Source organism: Somniosus microcephalus, chromosome 23, assembly GCF_052327205.1.
Source record: "Somniosus microcephalus isolate GS21.2 chromosome 23, FLI_Smic_1.0, whole genome shotgun sequence".
Classification (NCBI taxonomy): Eukaryota; Metazoa; Chordata; class Chondrichthyes; order Squaliformes; family Somniosidae; genus Somniosus; species Somniosus microcephalus.
This window is the reverse complement of record NC_141009.1, coordinates 22,789,140-22,807,427: the sequence shown is the minus strand read 5'-3', so window position 1 is coordinate 22,807,427 and position 18,288 is coordinate 22,789,140. Positions and strand designations below refer to the sequence as shown.

The window sequence follows — 18,288 nt, the reverse complement described above, 5'->3', positions numbered from 1 at the left end:
CCTTGTCCCCTGATTTACACGCCGCAACTTCACCAGTTTAGCATCAGTGCAAAGTCGAGCCACTGTGCACAGACCTACCCTTGTAATGTGGGTGCACCACGTGATGTTCTGGAGACGGCTAAAGATACTGTACTGTATCAGGAATCGCTTATCGGGAAGCAACATTGGACATTGAGCAGTGGTGTGGGTGAGCGGAGATTGACTAGTCTTGGGTGTGAAATTGAGGATTGTGGAAGAGAGAGGCCTTGAGAAAGGATATATTGTCCCACAGCATTTTCCTGGCTCGGAGAGAGAGATGGTGCTTCAGGTCACAAACTGAGGTCAAACTGTCGGTCGCTATTTGATAGAAATACCAAATTTCTGCCGGACCTTCGAAACTGAGGAACCCTTTACTACAACAACAACAACAACAACTTGTATTTATATAGCACCTTTAATGTAGTAAAATGTCCCAAGGAGCTTCACAGGAGTATTAAAATGCACAAAATTTGACACCGAGCCACCTAAGGAGAAATTAGGGCAGGTGACCAAAAGCTTGGTCAAAGAGGTCGGTTTTCAGGAGCGTCTTAAAAGAGGAAAGAGAGGTTTAGGGAGGGAATTCCGGAGCTTAGGGCCTAGGCAACATAAGGCACAGCCACCAATGGTTGAGTGATTATAATCAGGGATGCTCAAGAGGGCAGAATTAGAGGAGCGCAGCTTGCACGGGGTGTGGGGAGGGGGTTGTGGGGCTGAAGGAGACTACAGAGATAGGGAGGGACGAGGCCACAGAGGGATTTGAAAACAAGGTTGAGAATTTTGAAATTGAGGCGTTGCTTAACCGGGAGCCAATGTCGGTCAGCGAGCACAGGGGTGATGGGTGAACGGGACTTGGTGCGAGTTAGGACTTACTTGATTCTTACCTTTTATTTTAGTGGATGCTGCTTTTGTGGTGTGCATCGTACTGCCAAGAAGTGGTACGGTATTGCTGAACTGTCTGTTCCAGGATCTCTTGGGGTGGTACAGACCTCCTGGTGCCCTTGATTTGCCTGGCCAGTATTCACTTGGATTGTTTGATCTTGTCTTGGATCTCGATCTTGTTCCAAAATGTTTTGAAGGCCTAGCATCATTTATAGGGGGATACGGAACAAGGTGAGGGATTTGATTTGAAGTGTGCCATCTAGGGCTGAAATTACTGTCAGCAATATTATTGTACATTTCAATGTGTTTGTATCAAATTCTTGACTATGCTATTTTAACAAAGGCACTAACCTCAAATTTCTACCTTTTTAATGTATGGTTATTATGGCTGAGAGTGTTTAGTTTTTTCCTTAATTCAAAAATACTTTGTTGGCTATGAAGCGCTTTGGGACATGCTGCGGTCATTAAAGGCGCTATATAAATGCAGGCTTTTTCTTTCTTCTCTGCCTCTTGATAAGATTATGGAGTCTCATTTTCCTACAAGTGCTCATGGACTTGTGCACTTGGACTTGTTTACAGTTTATATATTTTTTATCCACACCTTTTGGTTTGTGCCTTTTCCTTTTTTCCCCCTCCCACATGGCAGCTGTCTCTCACTCTGCCAGCGCATTTCACACTTCATCTAGAGCCATCCTTTGTCTCTTTACCTGCCCTATTACCATCTCGTCTCGCCTTGAATATCTTTTAATGTCTCTTCACCTCCCAGACCTTCCCTTTTGTTCTTTCATCCCCTCCCCCATTTCCCAGCCCCCAAACTTGCTTTTTAATCTGTTTCATTTCCTGCTTTTTTTCTCAGTTCTGAAGAAGGGTTTCGACCTGAAACATTAACTCTGTTTCTCTCTCCACGGATGTTGCCCTGGCCTGCTGAGTTTTTCCAGCGTTTTCTGTTGTTATTTCGGATTTCCAGCATCCGCAGTATTTTGCTATCGGCCCAGAAATTTGGCTCTCCACGGGTGAGTACGCACGGGGTACTCACCCGTAGGCCGAATGGAAGTGCGGGTTTTTTGCATGCACTGCGCATGCACGGGAAACCGGCACTTCCGATCCTCTGAGTGAAGGGGTTCAGAGGTCGAACGCGCGCGCAGGGGAGGCTGCGCGTGCGCTTTGAACTTAGGTTTTTTTTTGCAGGTTTTCACGCGAGGTTAAGCCTGCAGGATTTACACATTTAAAAAGCAGGCGTAAGGCCTGCTTTTTACAAGGTAAGTGGTCAATTAATTAAAATTAAAACATTTTTTCCACAGGTTTATTATTTTAAATACTTTAAAGCAAGGTAAGTTTATTTTTAGCCCTGTTTTTTTATAAAATTATTTTTTTCAAAAATTTAAATTATTGTTTAAAATAGTTATTTAATGTAATTTATAGTTTATTTAAAAAGTGATGTTTTTAAAAAATTTATTTGACGGCTTACTGCTATTTTGGGGCCCGTAGTATTCATAAGTTTTGACAGGTCTTTCTGTTAATCTTATGAATGGGCTTTTCCCTCCTCCGATTGGCTGCCCATGGCTCACGTGATCCCAGGGGATGCATCGTATTAACTACGCCCCTGGGACACGCAAGCACAGCGCCCCGGAGCGGAATTCCACGGGGCCCTACAGCTCAACTGCCAGCGTGCAAGGTAAGTGCAGGTCGGGGGCTTGCACCTGCGGGAAACCCCCGACCCGAATTTCTGGGCCTTGGTTAAGTCAGTAGTTCTCAACCTTTTCCGTGTGGGGAAACCCCCTGAAAATATTGACAGGCTCCAAGACCCTTACCATAACTCCCAAATGATGACATCAGCAAACCAAAGGAAAATGGTGCAACTAAATGCTAGTAAGTTAACACATGCAGAAGAGCAAAGAAATATGATCACCTTGGGGACCCCAGTTTGAAAACTTGTGGTTTAAGTTTTTCAGTGTAGCAATGTGTTGGCATGAATGTGTTCAAATTTAGTTTGAGAGTGTCACGTGACTGTTAATGCAGTTGTTAACTTGTGCAGTTGCTTGATTGTTCAAAGTTTGGCTACCATTCAATTCACCTTAGTATTGGATTGATGACTGTCAATTGAACTTTACACCTCCCGTTTACAAATCTCCAGCATTTTTGCCAGGTTACTGATAACTTCTAAAACAAAAAATAATGGTTTCGTGTTCCGATCATATTTTACAAGATAAATTCCTCATATTTGGCCTCTCCTCTCCAATTTTTTTTTAGTGAAGATGTTTCTGCATGTGATTACAGCATCCACAGGTGGCCGGAGACATCTAATATCCCGCCCAAGTTGTGATACATTTTTATAAAGTGTGCTGGTCTCCCTGAGCCACGCACGTTCTCTTTCCATTACCGCCCTTGGGTCTTGCTGCTCGGAGGCGCGAGAGAGTGGCTCAGGATTGCTCCTTTGCTCACATCGACACCTGTACTTGCTCAAAACCTGTTAGATCTGTAACATTTTCTAGTTCTGACCAAGGGTCATCGACCTGAAACGTTAACTGTTTCTCTCTCCACAGGTGCTGCCTGAACTGCTGAGTATTTCCAGCATTTTCTGTTTATATTTCAGATTTCCAGCATCATTTTGCCTTTTGTATGATTGAGTAATTGCTGTATTGTGGGTGGAAATCCAGTTCCTGTACTCTGTGACATCGCAAGCTAGAACGTCAGCATTGGCCACTTCTCTCCTGCCCTGTTCAACTGATTCTCTTTTTGTACACAGCATTGAACTAGAAAAATACAATTTTTGCCTATATTTAATATTATAACATGTTTGAAAGATAATGCAGTTTCCCAAGGCCAAGTGTTATGACCACTCTTTGGTTTGTACACTTCATTTATAAAACCTGTCCAATTGATAGTCAACTGCAGGTAGAAATGCCTAGACTAGAGTTAAATATACTTAGAACAAATAATCGGGTGCAAATTACAGTGAGCGATGTTATCATGCAAATGTTTAGTGTGCTTGTATCAATTTCCCTCCACTATGAAATAGAGGCATAAACCATGTATTAAATAGATTAATGCCTCTGTTAAAATAGCACTGAGGAATTTGAAACAATCGTGTTAAACAATCATATTATAATTTATACCCTGTAATCAGAGGCAGCAGTTCATAAAGCATCATTTTTTCAAAAAGAACAAGAAGCTGGGCTGACTATATGTAAATAATTATTATTTGAGCTATAATACATACTTCATGTATACATAATGTTTGGCAGTAGCAATGCTTGACTCCGTCAATGGAATGCATCATGTGGGCACATTATGGATAAGACGGGTATTGAACTGAAATATTGTAGTGAGCAGTAAACTTTCAGCAATTAAATTGGGGGGAGGGGGTTTGGTACAACAATTAATTAAAGACTCTGGAGCAGTACATTCTAAAGCCCTTCTCCTCCCAACCTCCTTTTGCACATGGCAATTGGTCAACTAGCTCAAGTCTCTTGAATTTGTGGGAGTTTCCAGGTTCGGTGCACAACTTGTGTGTGAGTATTAGAGAATCTGTTGGAACACAGGAATCCATTTAAATTGGTCCTATATTAAATATAGGCAAAAATTGTATTTTTCTAGTTCAATGCTGTGTACAAAAAGAGAATCCGTTGAACAGGGCAGGAGAGAAGTGGCCAATGTATATGAGGAAAATTCGATAGATCTGGAACAGTTCCCATGGATTGGAGGGTAGCTAATGTTACTCCACTATTCAAAAAAGGTGGTAGAGAGAAAACGGGGAATTATAGGCCGGTAAGCCTGACATCGGTACTGGGGAAAATGCTAGAGTCCATTATAAAAGATGTAACAGCAGAGCACTTGGAAAACAGTGACCGGATCGGACAAAGTCAACATGGATTTACAAAAGGTAAATCGTGCTTGACTAATCCACTGGAATTTTTTGAGGATGTAACTGGTAGAATAGATAAGGGAGAACCAGTGGATGTGGTGTATTTGGACTTTCAGAAGGCTTTCGATAAGGTCCCACATAAGAGATTAGCGTGTAAAGTTAAGGCACATGGGATTGGGGGCAAGGTACTGACTTGGATAGAGAACTGGTTGGCAGACAGGAAGCAAAGAGTTGGACTAAACGGGTCTTTTTCTGAGTGGCAGGCAGTGACTAGTGGGGCACCGCCGGGATTGGTCCTAGGACCCCAGCTATTCACAATATATATAAATGATCTAGACGAGGGAACTAGATGCAATATCTCCAAGTTTGCAGACGACACAAAGCTGGGTGGGCGTGTGTGCTGTGAGGAGGATGCCGAGAAACTCCAGGATGATTTGGACAGGTTAGGTGACTGGGCAGAAGCATGGCAGATGCAGTACAATGTGGATAAATGCGAGGTTATCCACTTTGGTGGCAAAAACAGGAAGGCAGATTATTATCTGAACGGCAATAGATTGGGAGAAGGGGAAGTGCAACGAGACCTGGTGCCCTTGTGCACCAGTCGCTGAAGGTAAGCATGCAGGTGCAGCAGGCGGTTAAGAAGGCAAATGGTATGTTGGCCTTCGTAGCGAGAGGGTTCGAGTACAGGAACAAGGATGTCTTGCTGCAGTTGTACAGGGCCTTGGTGAGACCGCACCTTGAATATTGTGTGCAGTTTTGGTCGCCTTATCTGAGGAAGGATGTTCTTGCCATGGAGGGAGTGCAGCGAAGATTCACCAGACTGATACCTGGGATGGCAGGAATGACGTATGAGGAGAGATTGGGTCGATTGGGCTTATACTTGCTGGAGTTTAGACGAATGAGAGGGGATCTCATTGAAACTTATAACATTCTGACAGGACTAGACAGACTAGATGCAGGAAGGATGTTCCTGATGGCGGGGGAGTCCAGAACCAGGGGTCACAGTCTAAGGATAAGGGGTAAGCCATTTAGGACAGAGATGAGGAGGAATTTCTTCACCCAGAGTGTGGTGAACCTTTGGAATTCTCTACCACAGAAGGCAGTGGAGGCCAATTCATTAAATATATTCAAGAAGGAGTTGGATATATTTCTTAAGGCTAAAGGGATCAAGGGATATGGGGAGAAGGCAGGGACAGGGTACTGAAATTGGATGATCAGCCATGATCTCGTTGAATGGCAGAGCAGGCTCGAAGGGCCGAATGGCCTACTCCTGCTCCTATCTTCTATGTTTCTATGAATGTGTAAACTGGACACTGGCCCAGATTTTGTGGTCTGTGGCGAAGGAACGGCACTCGCCTTTGGCCGCGAAAAAAGCTGCCCACAAAGTTTTAGTGGGCTCTGGAGGGCAGACTTCCTTTTATTCCAACATCCGTTTGAATTTGGCGCCCTGTACAGGGGAATTTGTGGTGTCCGGCAACAGTACAGGCCGCAGGCAGGCTGACCAGCCAATCAGGTTGAAGGCATTCTCACAGTTGGCAAAGCAGGAAGTAAAAAGCAGGGAATATAAATCACATTTAAATCATTGTAAAATGAAAGTGAAATAAAGATTGGGACATACACATGGGGTTAAGGGAGAAACTTAAGTATCAGAACACAAACTTAAAAAATAATCATTTTTGTTCTTAAATCTGCAATTTTTAAATGTTCTTCTCCGGGAAAGAGACCCCACACTTGTAAAATTAGTTTTTCAGGGCCGGAGAGGTTGTTCAGCAGTAATTATGATTTAGTACACTGTTAAAAGCTCAGTTACTCCTGATTCTACAAGGTTTAACTTTTTCTTCGGTCTTTACAGTGAGAATAGTGGATAAATAGTTTAAATTCATGACAAACCAGTGAGTTCTATTTTGATTCCATCTGCGAAGACTGCAACAGCACACCCTGTGGAGGAGCAGGGTATCACTGGCAGCAACTTCTGGATTTCCACGTTCGACTGCGTATGTGTGGATGCCAGAGGATGCTGCCAGTTTTACACAGTAATAACGGCGAATGCCGACAGCCTTGCCGTTATTACTACCCCAATTTCCGGGCCAATGTATACTTTGGCCTGTCGCTGAATATAACTAATGTGCTGAAGCTTTCATCTCTATTGTTGACATCCGCAAAGTGAGCTGTAAATATTTCTGCTGCTGTGAGGAGGGGAAGGATCATTGTGATCCATCCAAGGGGAGACTTTCTTAAATTTGCTGTTATCGCAGTCGATTTGTCAGTTCATTGATATCCGGGATAGAATTACTCAACGAAGGCCACCAGACTGTTTAAAGCAATCATTCAGAATCACTGTATGTCAAAGAATTGGCTGAACCAGTGAATAACTATTGATGCATTCTGGCAAGATATATGCAACAGTTGAAGTAATTGAAATAATCCTCAGGTCTATCCGACCATTGTTTTGTTCAGACATAGGAACAACGGAACATAGAAACTTAGAAGATAGGAGCAGGAGTAGGCCATTCGGCCCCTCGAGCCTGCTCCGCCATTCAATGCGATCATGGCTGATCATCCAAATTCAGTACCCTGTCCCTGCTTTCTCCCCATATCCTTTGATCCCCTTAGCCTTAAGAAATATATCTAACTCCTTCTTGAATATATTTAATGAATTGTGAATATATTTAATGAACAGGAGGAGGCCATTCAGCCCCTCAAGCCTGTTCCACCATTCAGTTAGATCACGGGTGATCTGTACCTCAACTCCATTTAGATGCAGGAAGGATGTTCCTGATGGTCGGGGAGTCCAGAACCAGGGGTCACAGTCTAAGGATAAGGGGTAGGCCATTTAGGACAGAAATGAGGAGGAATTTCTTCACCCAGAGAGTGGTGAACCTGTGGAATTCTCTACCACAGAAGGCAGTAGAGGCCAATTCATTAAATATATTCAAGAAGGAGTTGGATATATTTCTTAAGGCTAAAAGGGATCAAGGGGTATGGGGAGAAAACAGGGACCGGGTACTGAATTTGGATGATCAGCCATGATCGCATTGAATGGTGGAGCAGGCTCGAGGGGCCGAATGGCCTACTCCTCCTATCTTCTATGTTTCTATGTCTTTGCTCCATGTCCCTTGATACCCTTGGCCAATAGAAATCTCAGTGTTGAAAATTTCAATTGACCCAGAATCCATAGCCTTTTGGAGAGAGCATTTCAAATTTCCACTACCCTTTGTGTGAAAAGTGCTCGCAGATTTTATTCCTAATTGCTCTCCCTTTAATTTTATTATGCTCCCTTGTTCTGGATTCCCCCATCAGAGAAAATAGTTCTACACTAGGGCAGGTCCTAACTCAAGTTTCACACATGAGATTCTTGGACCACTTGGCAGGTCAGAGTAGCCGAGGTGGTTTCTTGTTGCCTTCCCCATGGTTTTTTTAAATCTTGGGAGTACGTTCTCCTAGTTGAGCTGTAACCCAGGCTAAAGAGCCCCATCTACCCTTTACGATGGGGAGTTGGGGCACCCATCGGATGCTTGATGTCAACCAAGTATTCAGAGCCAGCGCTCTGATGTCCAACCACCCAGCTCTTCTGACTCCGAGGCGGGAATACGGCCTCTGATCCAGTAGTCACTCTCAATCCTCAAGTATCAATGTTTTCATAAATTGACAACTAGTGATATTCAAATAGTCTGAATACAGCAGGAACTTAATCTAAAGAGAGCCGTTGGTAGTGCTGCCTGACCTCATGCTCCATTGTGTATCCTCTGTGGAAAGAGGTTTTTCTCTTATTTAATCTTATGTCCCCTTGTTCTAGGCTCCTGACTCATTGGAAATAGTCTGTTTCTATCTACTCTGTTCCATCCTTTCATAATTTTAAACGCTTCTAACAAATCACCCCATAATCTCTTCTACTGCAATGAAAACAGCCCCAAATTTTCAACTTAAAAAAAAAAATCATCTTTGTATATCCTCATACCAGGCAGCATCCTCGGCAGTACATAACAGTTACAACCCAGAAATAGGCCATTCGGTCCAACCAGTCTGTGTCGGAGTTTAACCTCCACGTGAGCAAATAATCCTAATCGCATTTACTCACTCGGTTCATTATTCCTTTTAACCCTTTTCTTCATCCACCTATAAAATTTAAAATTTAATCTTGAATCTTGACATAATTTCCGCCTCAACCACTAATCCTGGAAGTGATTTCCACAGCCTCGGCTCTGTCAGGACATTTCTCTGGCTCTCTGTTCTAAACCTCTTGCGTTTTAACATTGTACTCGAGTTCTAGACCCCTCAACAATGGAAACAGTTTGCTTCTATCTACAAAAGCAAAATACTGCGGATGCTGGAAATCTGAAATAAAAACGGAAAATGCTGGAAATACTCAGCAGGTCAGGCAGCATCTGTGGAGAGAGAAACAGCGTTAACGTTTCAGGTCGATGACCCTTCGTCAGTTCTGACGAAGGGTCATAGACCTGAAACGTTAACTCTGTTTCTCTCTCTCCACAGATGCTACCTGACCTGCTGAGTATTTCCAGCATTTTCCGTTTTTATTTGCTTCTATCTACCCTGTCCCATCCTTTTCATAATTTTAAACCTTCTATCATATTGCCCCGTAATCTGCGTCGTTCTAAGGAATTGGGCATGAAATAATTTGGGACATCCTGAGGTTGTGAAAGATGCAATATACAGTAAACTCTTTCTTGTCCGGCACCTATGGGACAAGGATGGTGCCGGTTGATGAAAAATTCTGGATAACAGAGGTATACCTACCAAGGCAATTTTTAACACAAACAAACAAAAAAAAAAAACACTGACTAACTCGGCCACTGCGGTAGAGTCGGACTCAGCAAAACGAGCGCTGGATGGATTCGGCAAGATTACTGGTTATCTATTTTGCCGGTTATTAAAGTATTCCGGATGATTTAGTGCCATTTAAACAAGGGTTTACTGTACATGCATGTTCTTTATTTTGTTCTTTCATCATCTGATTACTGTTAAAGAAGCGGCCAGATTTATAGTGGGATTGCTGCAGGAATGTTTATTTGTTGTAAGAACTCAAATTGTATCCTTTAACAGGCAACAATAGTCAGTGTCTCATTCAGTTGTACACTTAGTGTAATTTTCCTAATTCACTTTACTGTTTAACATGATTTTATGATGAAACTTGCTTGTAACTTGTAATTTCCAAGTTGAGGGATTTTCAGTAATTATGGGGTTATACTTGCCAACAATAAAACTACATTCCCCGAAGCTATTTTGGAGAAGGATAACCTTCAATTAAAAATTCCTAACCCAATGTGTTTTTCCACCTAAAGGAGCCTCATGGCTTATATTTGTTCAGCCAGTGCTGTTATGCACCTGGGTTATTAAGTTAGTCTTATAAGTGGCTAATTTTTTTCTTTCTAAAGTTACAACGGTGTCAGCCATGGCTCAGTTGGTAGCACTCTCATCTCTGAAGGTTGTGGGTTCAAACCCTACTCCAGAGACTTGGGGGGCGATTTTCTCAGCCCTATGGAGGCGGGACTGCTGGGAAAATGGCAGAATTTGGTGGTGGTGGGGGGTAGCAAACCTGCCCCCAACCCGCTTCCATGCCATTTTCCCAGGAGGCAGGTTGCCGTCCCACGCTGGGTCCTGTCTCCTTGGAGGCGGGAAGGGATTAAAGCCTATTAACTGCCTGTTAACAGGCAGAAAATAGGATTATCCCCTTTTTGCCCTCACAAGCCCGACGGCTCCAAAACCCGCCAGCTCAATGAGGCGAGTACTGGGTCTGCGGGGGTCGGGGGGGTGCAGAAGTGTGGTGTGAAGGTAAGTGATGGGTGCAAGAGTGTAGAGGTGAATATCTGAGGTAAGTCCTAAGTGTTTGTTTCTTCCTGCAGGCTTCAGTCGGTTTCTATGCGGAGAGTCTCGCACCTCCGTGTTGCAGAAAAGAGATGACCGTTGCATTCTCAGATACAACAAACATCTCCATTCTGTAAAAGAAAGAAGGTTGATGAGGTCTTGTATGCAAGACCTCTTCAAACTGCAGAGATTGTCACTGTTTGACAGCTTCACAGAGCTGTCAACGATGACAATTCATCTGTCAAAAATTTTTGACAGATGACACGTCATACGTTGACGTACTCAGCAACCGGCTTTCCCTTAATTGGCCAGCTAAGCCCGCTGGGCGGGCTTAACAAGATCAATCGAGGGAAAATAGCGTGGGTTGGCCATAACTCGATGGAGGTGGGACTGAAACCTGACGAGCAGCAGGCCCGCCTCCATTCACACAATCGCCCCCTTGAGCACAAAATCTAGGCTGACACTCCAGTGCAGTACTAAGGAAGTGCTGCTCTGTCAGAGGTTCCATCTTTCGGATGAGACGTTAAACCGTCTGCTCCCTCGGGTGCACGTAAAAGATCCCATGGCACTATTTCGAAGAAAAGCAGGGGCGTTATCCCCAGTGTCCTAGGTAATACTTACCCCTCAGCCAACATCCCAAAAACAGGTTTATTTCATTGCTGTTTATGGGACCTTGCTGTGAGCAAATTGGCTGCTGCGTTTCCTAGATTATAACGGTGACTGCACTTCAAAAGTACGTGACTGCAAAGCGCTTTAGGATGTCCTTAGGTTGTGAAAGGTGCTATATAAATGCACCTTTCTTTAAATTTTATTTTATGAAAACTGGCTTTATTCACAGATGGCCCCTCTCTACTTTTAACCATTCGAAGATTGCATACCTGGCTCACTTTGTGCTGATTATAATTACAATGGATCAAAAATCTCCCTCATCAACAGGTGTGCAATGACATTTGGGATGGGAGAGTGACATGGAACGTACCTTAAGTCCTTTGGCTGCTCTGTATTGTCTGCCTGGAGCAAAAACAAGAAGACAGATGCTTCACTGAACTGTAGCAACACTGATAGGATCTATCAAGATCAGAAGGAGGAGTACATTGTGGTTCCTAGAGAAGTGGTGTTGGGGCTTGAGGTTTATATGAAGTGGTGTAAAGTGATTTGTAGTATTCACATGTATTCTCCTTACACAGTTTACTTAAATGATAAGTTCAAAGCCATATTTTACTTTGTTTTTTGCCCATTTTTGGACTCACTTGCTGTTTGGATTTTAATGACTGAACATAGGGTAACACAGATGACCTCATGTGAGGCAGCTGGTGGAAAAAAGTTATTAACATTTAAACTCATCAAATTGTTACGTTTCAAGTCATATTTACTCGAATGACACCAGGGACACATTTACTGAACTGTACCCTACTGTTGAGCCCTAGTGCCCAGCAGCCAAGTATTCTTATTTGGCAGAAAAACAGTCCCAAAAGTTTGAACAAAAATATAAAGTTATATCAGACTAGAGCAGGATCCTGAAACTATTTGTGCTATGCAGCTAGAAAGGACAATATTTTTCAATTGCAGATGCATGGTAGCTGTAGGAATGGCCATTTAGTTATACAGCATCCATCCTCACACACTACTTGTGGCTGAATCACACTGTGGACATTTACAGGTTTACATGAATTGCAAAGGTGCACAATTGGTACAACAATATGGTACTTTTATTTCTAAATGAGTTTTCTCTCAAGCAGCAATGGTATTCTTGGTATCTATGGGGGCACTAAAGATGAACGCACTGGGGCAAAGTTTATCCCCTTGCATTTGGGGAAAATTCTGCCACATTTATGAAATGTCAAACTATAAAATCGAATAGAACAATACAACAGCATAAGAAGAAGCAAATGTCATAATTTCAGCATCTCCCAGCACCGACAACTACCTAATGCAGGCCTGATGACACATTTTGAATTGATAATTATATATAGAAGCAAGTGCCTTGTTATTCAAGAGACTTGGACATGAGATATGAGTTCTTGGTATTGGAGGAGTGGTTCGTGGCAGAACCTTGGCTCTGGAATCTCCAGAATCTGAATCATTTTTTCGAAGTAAGTGACTCTGGGCTGACCCCTTTTTCCAAAGAGCCAACAGATGAAGTCTTTTCTGAGCAGACGGGCTGACTGGCCGATGAATCCAATTTGTCAGATTGTCATCTCCCGTACAAGGCAGACCTCCGGGCATCTGCTTCCTTATCTCTCACTGCTGCCTGCCTCACTTTTTTTTAAAATCGTGACAGCCTTTGTCTTGTGATGAGATTTGCATCCCCTGTGCTTTTTTCCATTGAATCCACATTACGTGAATCACTACCCTTTCCATTAACCCCACAGCAGTCATCTTGGTCGGGGACTGGGGCATGTCACTTTATCAATCTCGTGGTGTTGCCGGGTGTGAGCTGCTTAAAGTTTTTACAGATATTGTATGGTTTCATTTTAAAGAATACCAGCAACTTTTAGATGATATTTATAAAAACACAAAATTAATTTTGGTGTTTGTAAAATTGGGTTGCTTAAGTTGCTGCGTTTGGTTGCAATAAAAATGAATTATGATGAAATACAGCTTTTAAAATGTGACGCAACACAAAAGTAAAAGGAACGTGAGTGTAAAGGCCGAGAGAGACAGGATTAATAGAGAAACTAAATAAGACAAAAGAGAGAAATTTCCCCCCCCCCCACCCCCCCTTCATCACCTTACCTACGGACCGCTGCTGGCATCGCAACCTCCTGATATTCAATCCCGCTTCGCCTGTTATTATCTGCGGTTTGCCGACTCGCTGGTCATGAGGCCAGAGGCCTAACATCAGGTGCACCTCGGGCCTCCGCATTCGGGGAATTGATCCATAGGCCCAAAAATGGCCTGCCTAAATTTCTAGGCCCATGCGTAAATCCCTTGCACATTTCAAGGTTTGAGTGTTGTCTCCTAGGTTGGCTGAGATTTTTTAAAAACCATTTTAATGCAAGGTTGTATAATATTTAGGGAATCTTGCATTAGAAGGGAATTGTCCTCGTGGATAATACACATTGAATACGATTTTTTTTTTAAACGGAGAAGAAAAGATGCTTGTTCATGTGTGAAAATTACGGTGATAAAATAGCAAATTTATTGCAAAAGATGTTTGCTACTCGACTTCATTTTAGTAATTATGTTTCGGGTGAAAATGTCTCACAATTGAGGTTTGTTAGCACAGTAGTTCCTCTAGAGGGCACTTTGGTTCCATACATATACTGTATGTATACAATGATATATTACTGCTCACAGAACTGTGGTATCAGCAAGGAGGATTAATATTCATTGTGTGGTATACATTAACAAAAAGGGAAGCACTTTCTCTGCGTGACTATGTGTAGTGAAATTGTAAACGTTTTTTTTTTAATTAAAAAAATACATTTACGCATCGTTAGGAATAGCGCTCTTGAGAAAATTGTTTCCAGAGTTAGACGGTGCTTCTGAATCTGATATAAGTATCTGAATGTTTCAGCTCTGTCCGTAAAGGTGAGTCAGCTGACTTTGAAAATGTCCCTCTAAATCAGCCGACTTTATTGCAAAACATTCGCCACACCTCTCTTTTGTTTGCCACGCAAGTGTGAAAACCGGCTGCATCAGAATGTCATACAGTACTGCAATCGGAGCAACAGCAACTTGTATTTATATACAGGTAGTGCCTTTAATGTAGTAAAACGTCCCAAGGCACTTTACAGGAGCATTGCCAAACAAAATTTGACACCGAGCCACATAAGGAGATATTAGGGCAGATGACGTCATAGAGGTAGGTTTTAAGGGGCATCTTAAAGGAGGAAAGAGAAGCGGAGAGGTTTTGGCAGGGAATTCCAGAGCTTAGGGCTGAAGGCACGGCCACATATGGTTGAGCGATTTAAAATCAGGGATGCTCGAGCCCAGAGTTAGAGGAGCGCAGATATCTTGGGAGGTGTGGGGCTAGAGGAGATTACAGAGATAGGGAGGGGCGAGGCAATGGAGGGATTTGAAAACAAGGATGAGAATTTTAAAATCGAGACGTTGCTTAACTGGGAGCCAATGTGGGTCAGCGAGCACGGGTGATGGGCGAACGGGACTTGGTGCGAGTTAGGACACGGGCAGCTGAGTTTCGGATGACCGCAAATTTACGTAGGGTAAAACATGGGAGGCCAGCTAGGAGTGCATTGGAATACTCAAGTCTAGAGGTAAAGTCATGGATGAGGATCACTGTGCCGTCTGTGTGTAACAATGGCAGGATGAAATTGCACACGGGGATTCCCCAACTCAGACAGTTGCAAGAGGAAATTTTAGTTAGGGCAAGTTTTTTTTTAAAGCGTCTTGGAGAAACCTTAGTTTGCGATAGAGCTGATACGATAAAGTAAATATTCTACAGTGTTAAGAGTAGAGAATTTTTATTTGCTTGAAGAAAGAGGTAATTTGTAAAGTTTGTGGCTAAATATTGTGGGGTAGAGTCTCGTTTTACAGCGCAAAAGATCGGGGAATTTAAACGTCAGTGAGTTACGCCCAAAACCACTTGTGTTCATGTTTTCTACGATCTTTTGCGCTGGGTTAAGATTCAATTCGTCCAGATCAGGTCCCCGGCCCCACAAATCTGTCCACGCCCCCAGTCGACATCGCTAGTTTCCGCTGATTGTGCTAGTTTGGGAAGACTCTTCAAATTGCGCTCATTTTCTTAGGCACAGAAACACTAGTAGACACATTTTAAAAGATTTTACATATAAAAAAAGTATTTAATTTACTAAGAAACTGACTAGTGTACACCAATGAAACTGGTAAATGGTTCAGTATAATTTTTTTGTCATTTTTCAGTGATTTAAAGTTGGGTTACTCATAGGTGGAGGGCTAGACGCATTAAAATGTTTATTTTTTGTGATTAACCCATTTTCAGCTTTAGCAATGAAACTGCATCAGGTTACCACTCGTAAATATATCCAGGAATATTTTTTAATGCAAAAAAACCCAATTATGCTCTATTGCACTGCCTGATTGCGCTAGTTCACAGAAGATTAGTTTGTGATTATGCAAATACAGTTTAGCGGAAAATTGAAGTGTAACCTAACCCAGTGCATTTTGGGCGCAATTTCACGATTGTGCCCAGAGCGGAAACACTATCCTCTCACTTGAAATGATGTGTACTGATAGAAAGAGGATAAATGATACGATGAAATTGAAAGAGACCTCAGAATTTTAGTAAACTTGATGCTTGACATAGAGGCATAGGGCGTGATTTTGCCAGCCCTGGGGAGGCGGGTATGGAGGCGGGACTGCCGGGAATATGGTAGAATTTGGGGGCGGGTGCCCAACCCGCCACCATGCCACCTTGTCAGGAGGCGGGTAGCTGTCAGGAGGCGGGTAGCCGTCCCGAGGCAGGAAGGGATTAAAGCCTATTAACTGCCTGTTGACAGCTAGTTAACAGGCAGAAAATAGGATTAGCCCCTTTTTGCCCTCAAGTGCGGGCTTCCCGAAGGCTCCGAAACCCGCCAGGTCAGCGAGGCGAGCAGTGGGTCTGCGGGGATCGGGGGAGGGTGCAAAAGTGTGCTGTGAAGGTAAGTGATGGGTGCAAGTGTGGAGAGGTGAGTATCTGAGGTAAGTGTTAGTAAAAGTGTACTTACCTTTGTTTCTTCCTGCAGGCTTCAGTCAGTGTGTATGCAGAGAGTCTCTGACCTCCACGTTGGAGATGACTGATGGCCTTCGCATTCTCCAATGCAACAACCATCTCATTTCTGCAAAAGAAAGAAGTTTGATGAGGTCTTGAATTCAAGACCTCATCAAACTACAGAGAATGTCACTGTTGGACAGCTTCACAGAGCTGTCAAATGATGACGGTACATCTGTCACAAATTTTTGGGTTGGCCAGAAGTTGATGGAGGCAGGACTGAAACTCGACAAGTGGGAGTCCCGCCTCCAAAATCACCCCCATAGAGTCATAACGGCACAGAAGGAGGCCATTCGGCCCATCGAGTCCGTGCCGGCTCTCTGTCGGGCAATCCAGTCAGTCCCATTCCCCCGCTCTGTCCAACCAATGCAGGACAGCAATCAATGCAATGTTGAACTGTAAAGCCAAAACAAATAGAGTACAAGTCAGAGAAAGTCATGGTCAAATCGTACAGTGCTCTAGCTGGATCACACCTTGAGTACGTGTCCCGTGCTAGTCTCCAAGACATAAGGGAGACCGTCAAGAGCTGGAAGCTGTTTCGTGAACAGCCATGAGGCTGATCTCCAGTGTTAGAAATTTGAATTATGAGAAAAGACTGAAGCAATTTGGATTTTCAGCCTTATATAAGGAGGCAACTGAAGTATATCCATCGAGGTGCACAAGGTCCTAAACAATATGGAAACGGTAAATCTGGAAAAAGACTTTCAACTAAATTGTGAGAGTAGGGCAAGACGTCACAGGTTCAAACTAGTAAAAGACAAAATTAGGACTGATATCAGGAAGTATTGATCAAGAGAGTGATGAATATGTGGAATGGATTTCTGGATAGATTAGTGGGAGCAAAAGCTATGGAATCATCGGAGAAGCATTTGGGATCTTGGGGTCTTTTTGGATGCATTAACTGTGATGGGCCAAATGGCTTTCCTTATCTATAATCATATTTGATCTTGTGAAAGAAATAGAAGAAAAGGAAAAATAATTGAAGACTGTAAAGACAAAAACCTATAAATGCAAAAAAAAAAATCAGAGAATTCAGTGTTTTAAGCAGCATTGTGATATATTTAATGTTGGATACTGTGCAAACACATTCTTACAAGTATTTGGAATACTTTCCATGTGCGTCTAACCTTACTACTGAAATGGAAGAACAGGGGATGATTTTAAAGTCGTCTCCTGTCATGTTCGATTTTTAAAGCTGCGTTCACACTCCAGTTAGATCCATTTTGGCAATAAGCTGGAATGGAACCACACTGGAGGTGTCCCGCTATTAAACCGGGCACCGAGCCCTCATTGTTTAAAAATAAATAACCAGACGTAGAAATTACACAGTTGCCTCCAGATGTTCCCACATGGTATTAGATGAGGAGATGGTGGCAAGAGAGAAGCAGACTAGCGGCGCTACAGACAGCATCACCAATCCTGGCACTCTGCATTTGCCATTTTAAATTGCATCTGGCATGATCCTCTCTGAGTTCCGACTCCCCTCTCGATGTGCAGCCATTGCAGCTTTGAGTTGCCATTACGCGACATTGTTCGGTTACCTCGCTTCGAAAGATATTGACCTAAAGAAGCAAATAACATGGGTAATGACACAGAGAATGTTCAGCAGCCCCTGTAGGATTGTGTTGAGGATTTATTCCCTTTTATTTTTGCAGACACTGCCTGATGATGTAGATGCGTGCGATAACCACACGAATGAACCGCAAGGGAGCACGAATGTAATTTATTTCCGTGTCAGCAGGATCATGTCTGAAATGCAAATGCTGAAAAGCTACTTTTGCTGATTGTTCTCTTCTCTTGCAGGGATTGGCCATCTATCGTGCGCTGCCACCAGCTGAGACTCCAATAAACACTGCTTGACAAGCAGGGGGAGCATGTACAAGAGGAATGGCCTGATGGCCAATCTGAGAGTCACGTCTGCCACACCCGAGGTAATCATTTTAGACGTGGACGTGCAAATACACCTCAGTGCATTGTCGCGTAATTATTTCTGTACAGGTTAAATGAACCC

The 18,288-nt window shown here is 43.1% G+C and overlaps 1 protein-coding gene across 6 annotated transcripts in view; it reads left to right on the top strand.

Moving 5' to 3' along the window:
• The window catches only part of ralgps1 (Ral GEF with PH domain and SH3 binding motif 1), a 905,396-nt gene that overhangs the window by 239,015 nt on the left and 648,093 nt on the right, over positions 1-18,288 (top strand). For all 6 annotated transcript variants that reach the window (XM_085965598.1, XM_085965599.1, XM_085965594.1 and 3 more), the window contains one exon: positions 18,081-18,208. In XM_085965598.1, the coding sequence (XP_085821724.1) occupies positions 18,152-18,208 (57 nt within the window). In that variant the 5' untranslated portion in view covers positions 18,081-18,151. The remainder of the gene's footprint in view (positions 1-18,080; positions 18,209-18,288) is intronic.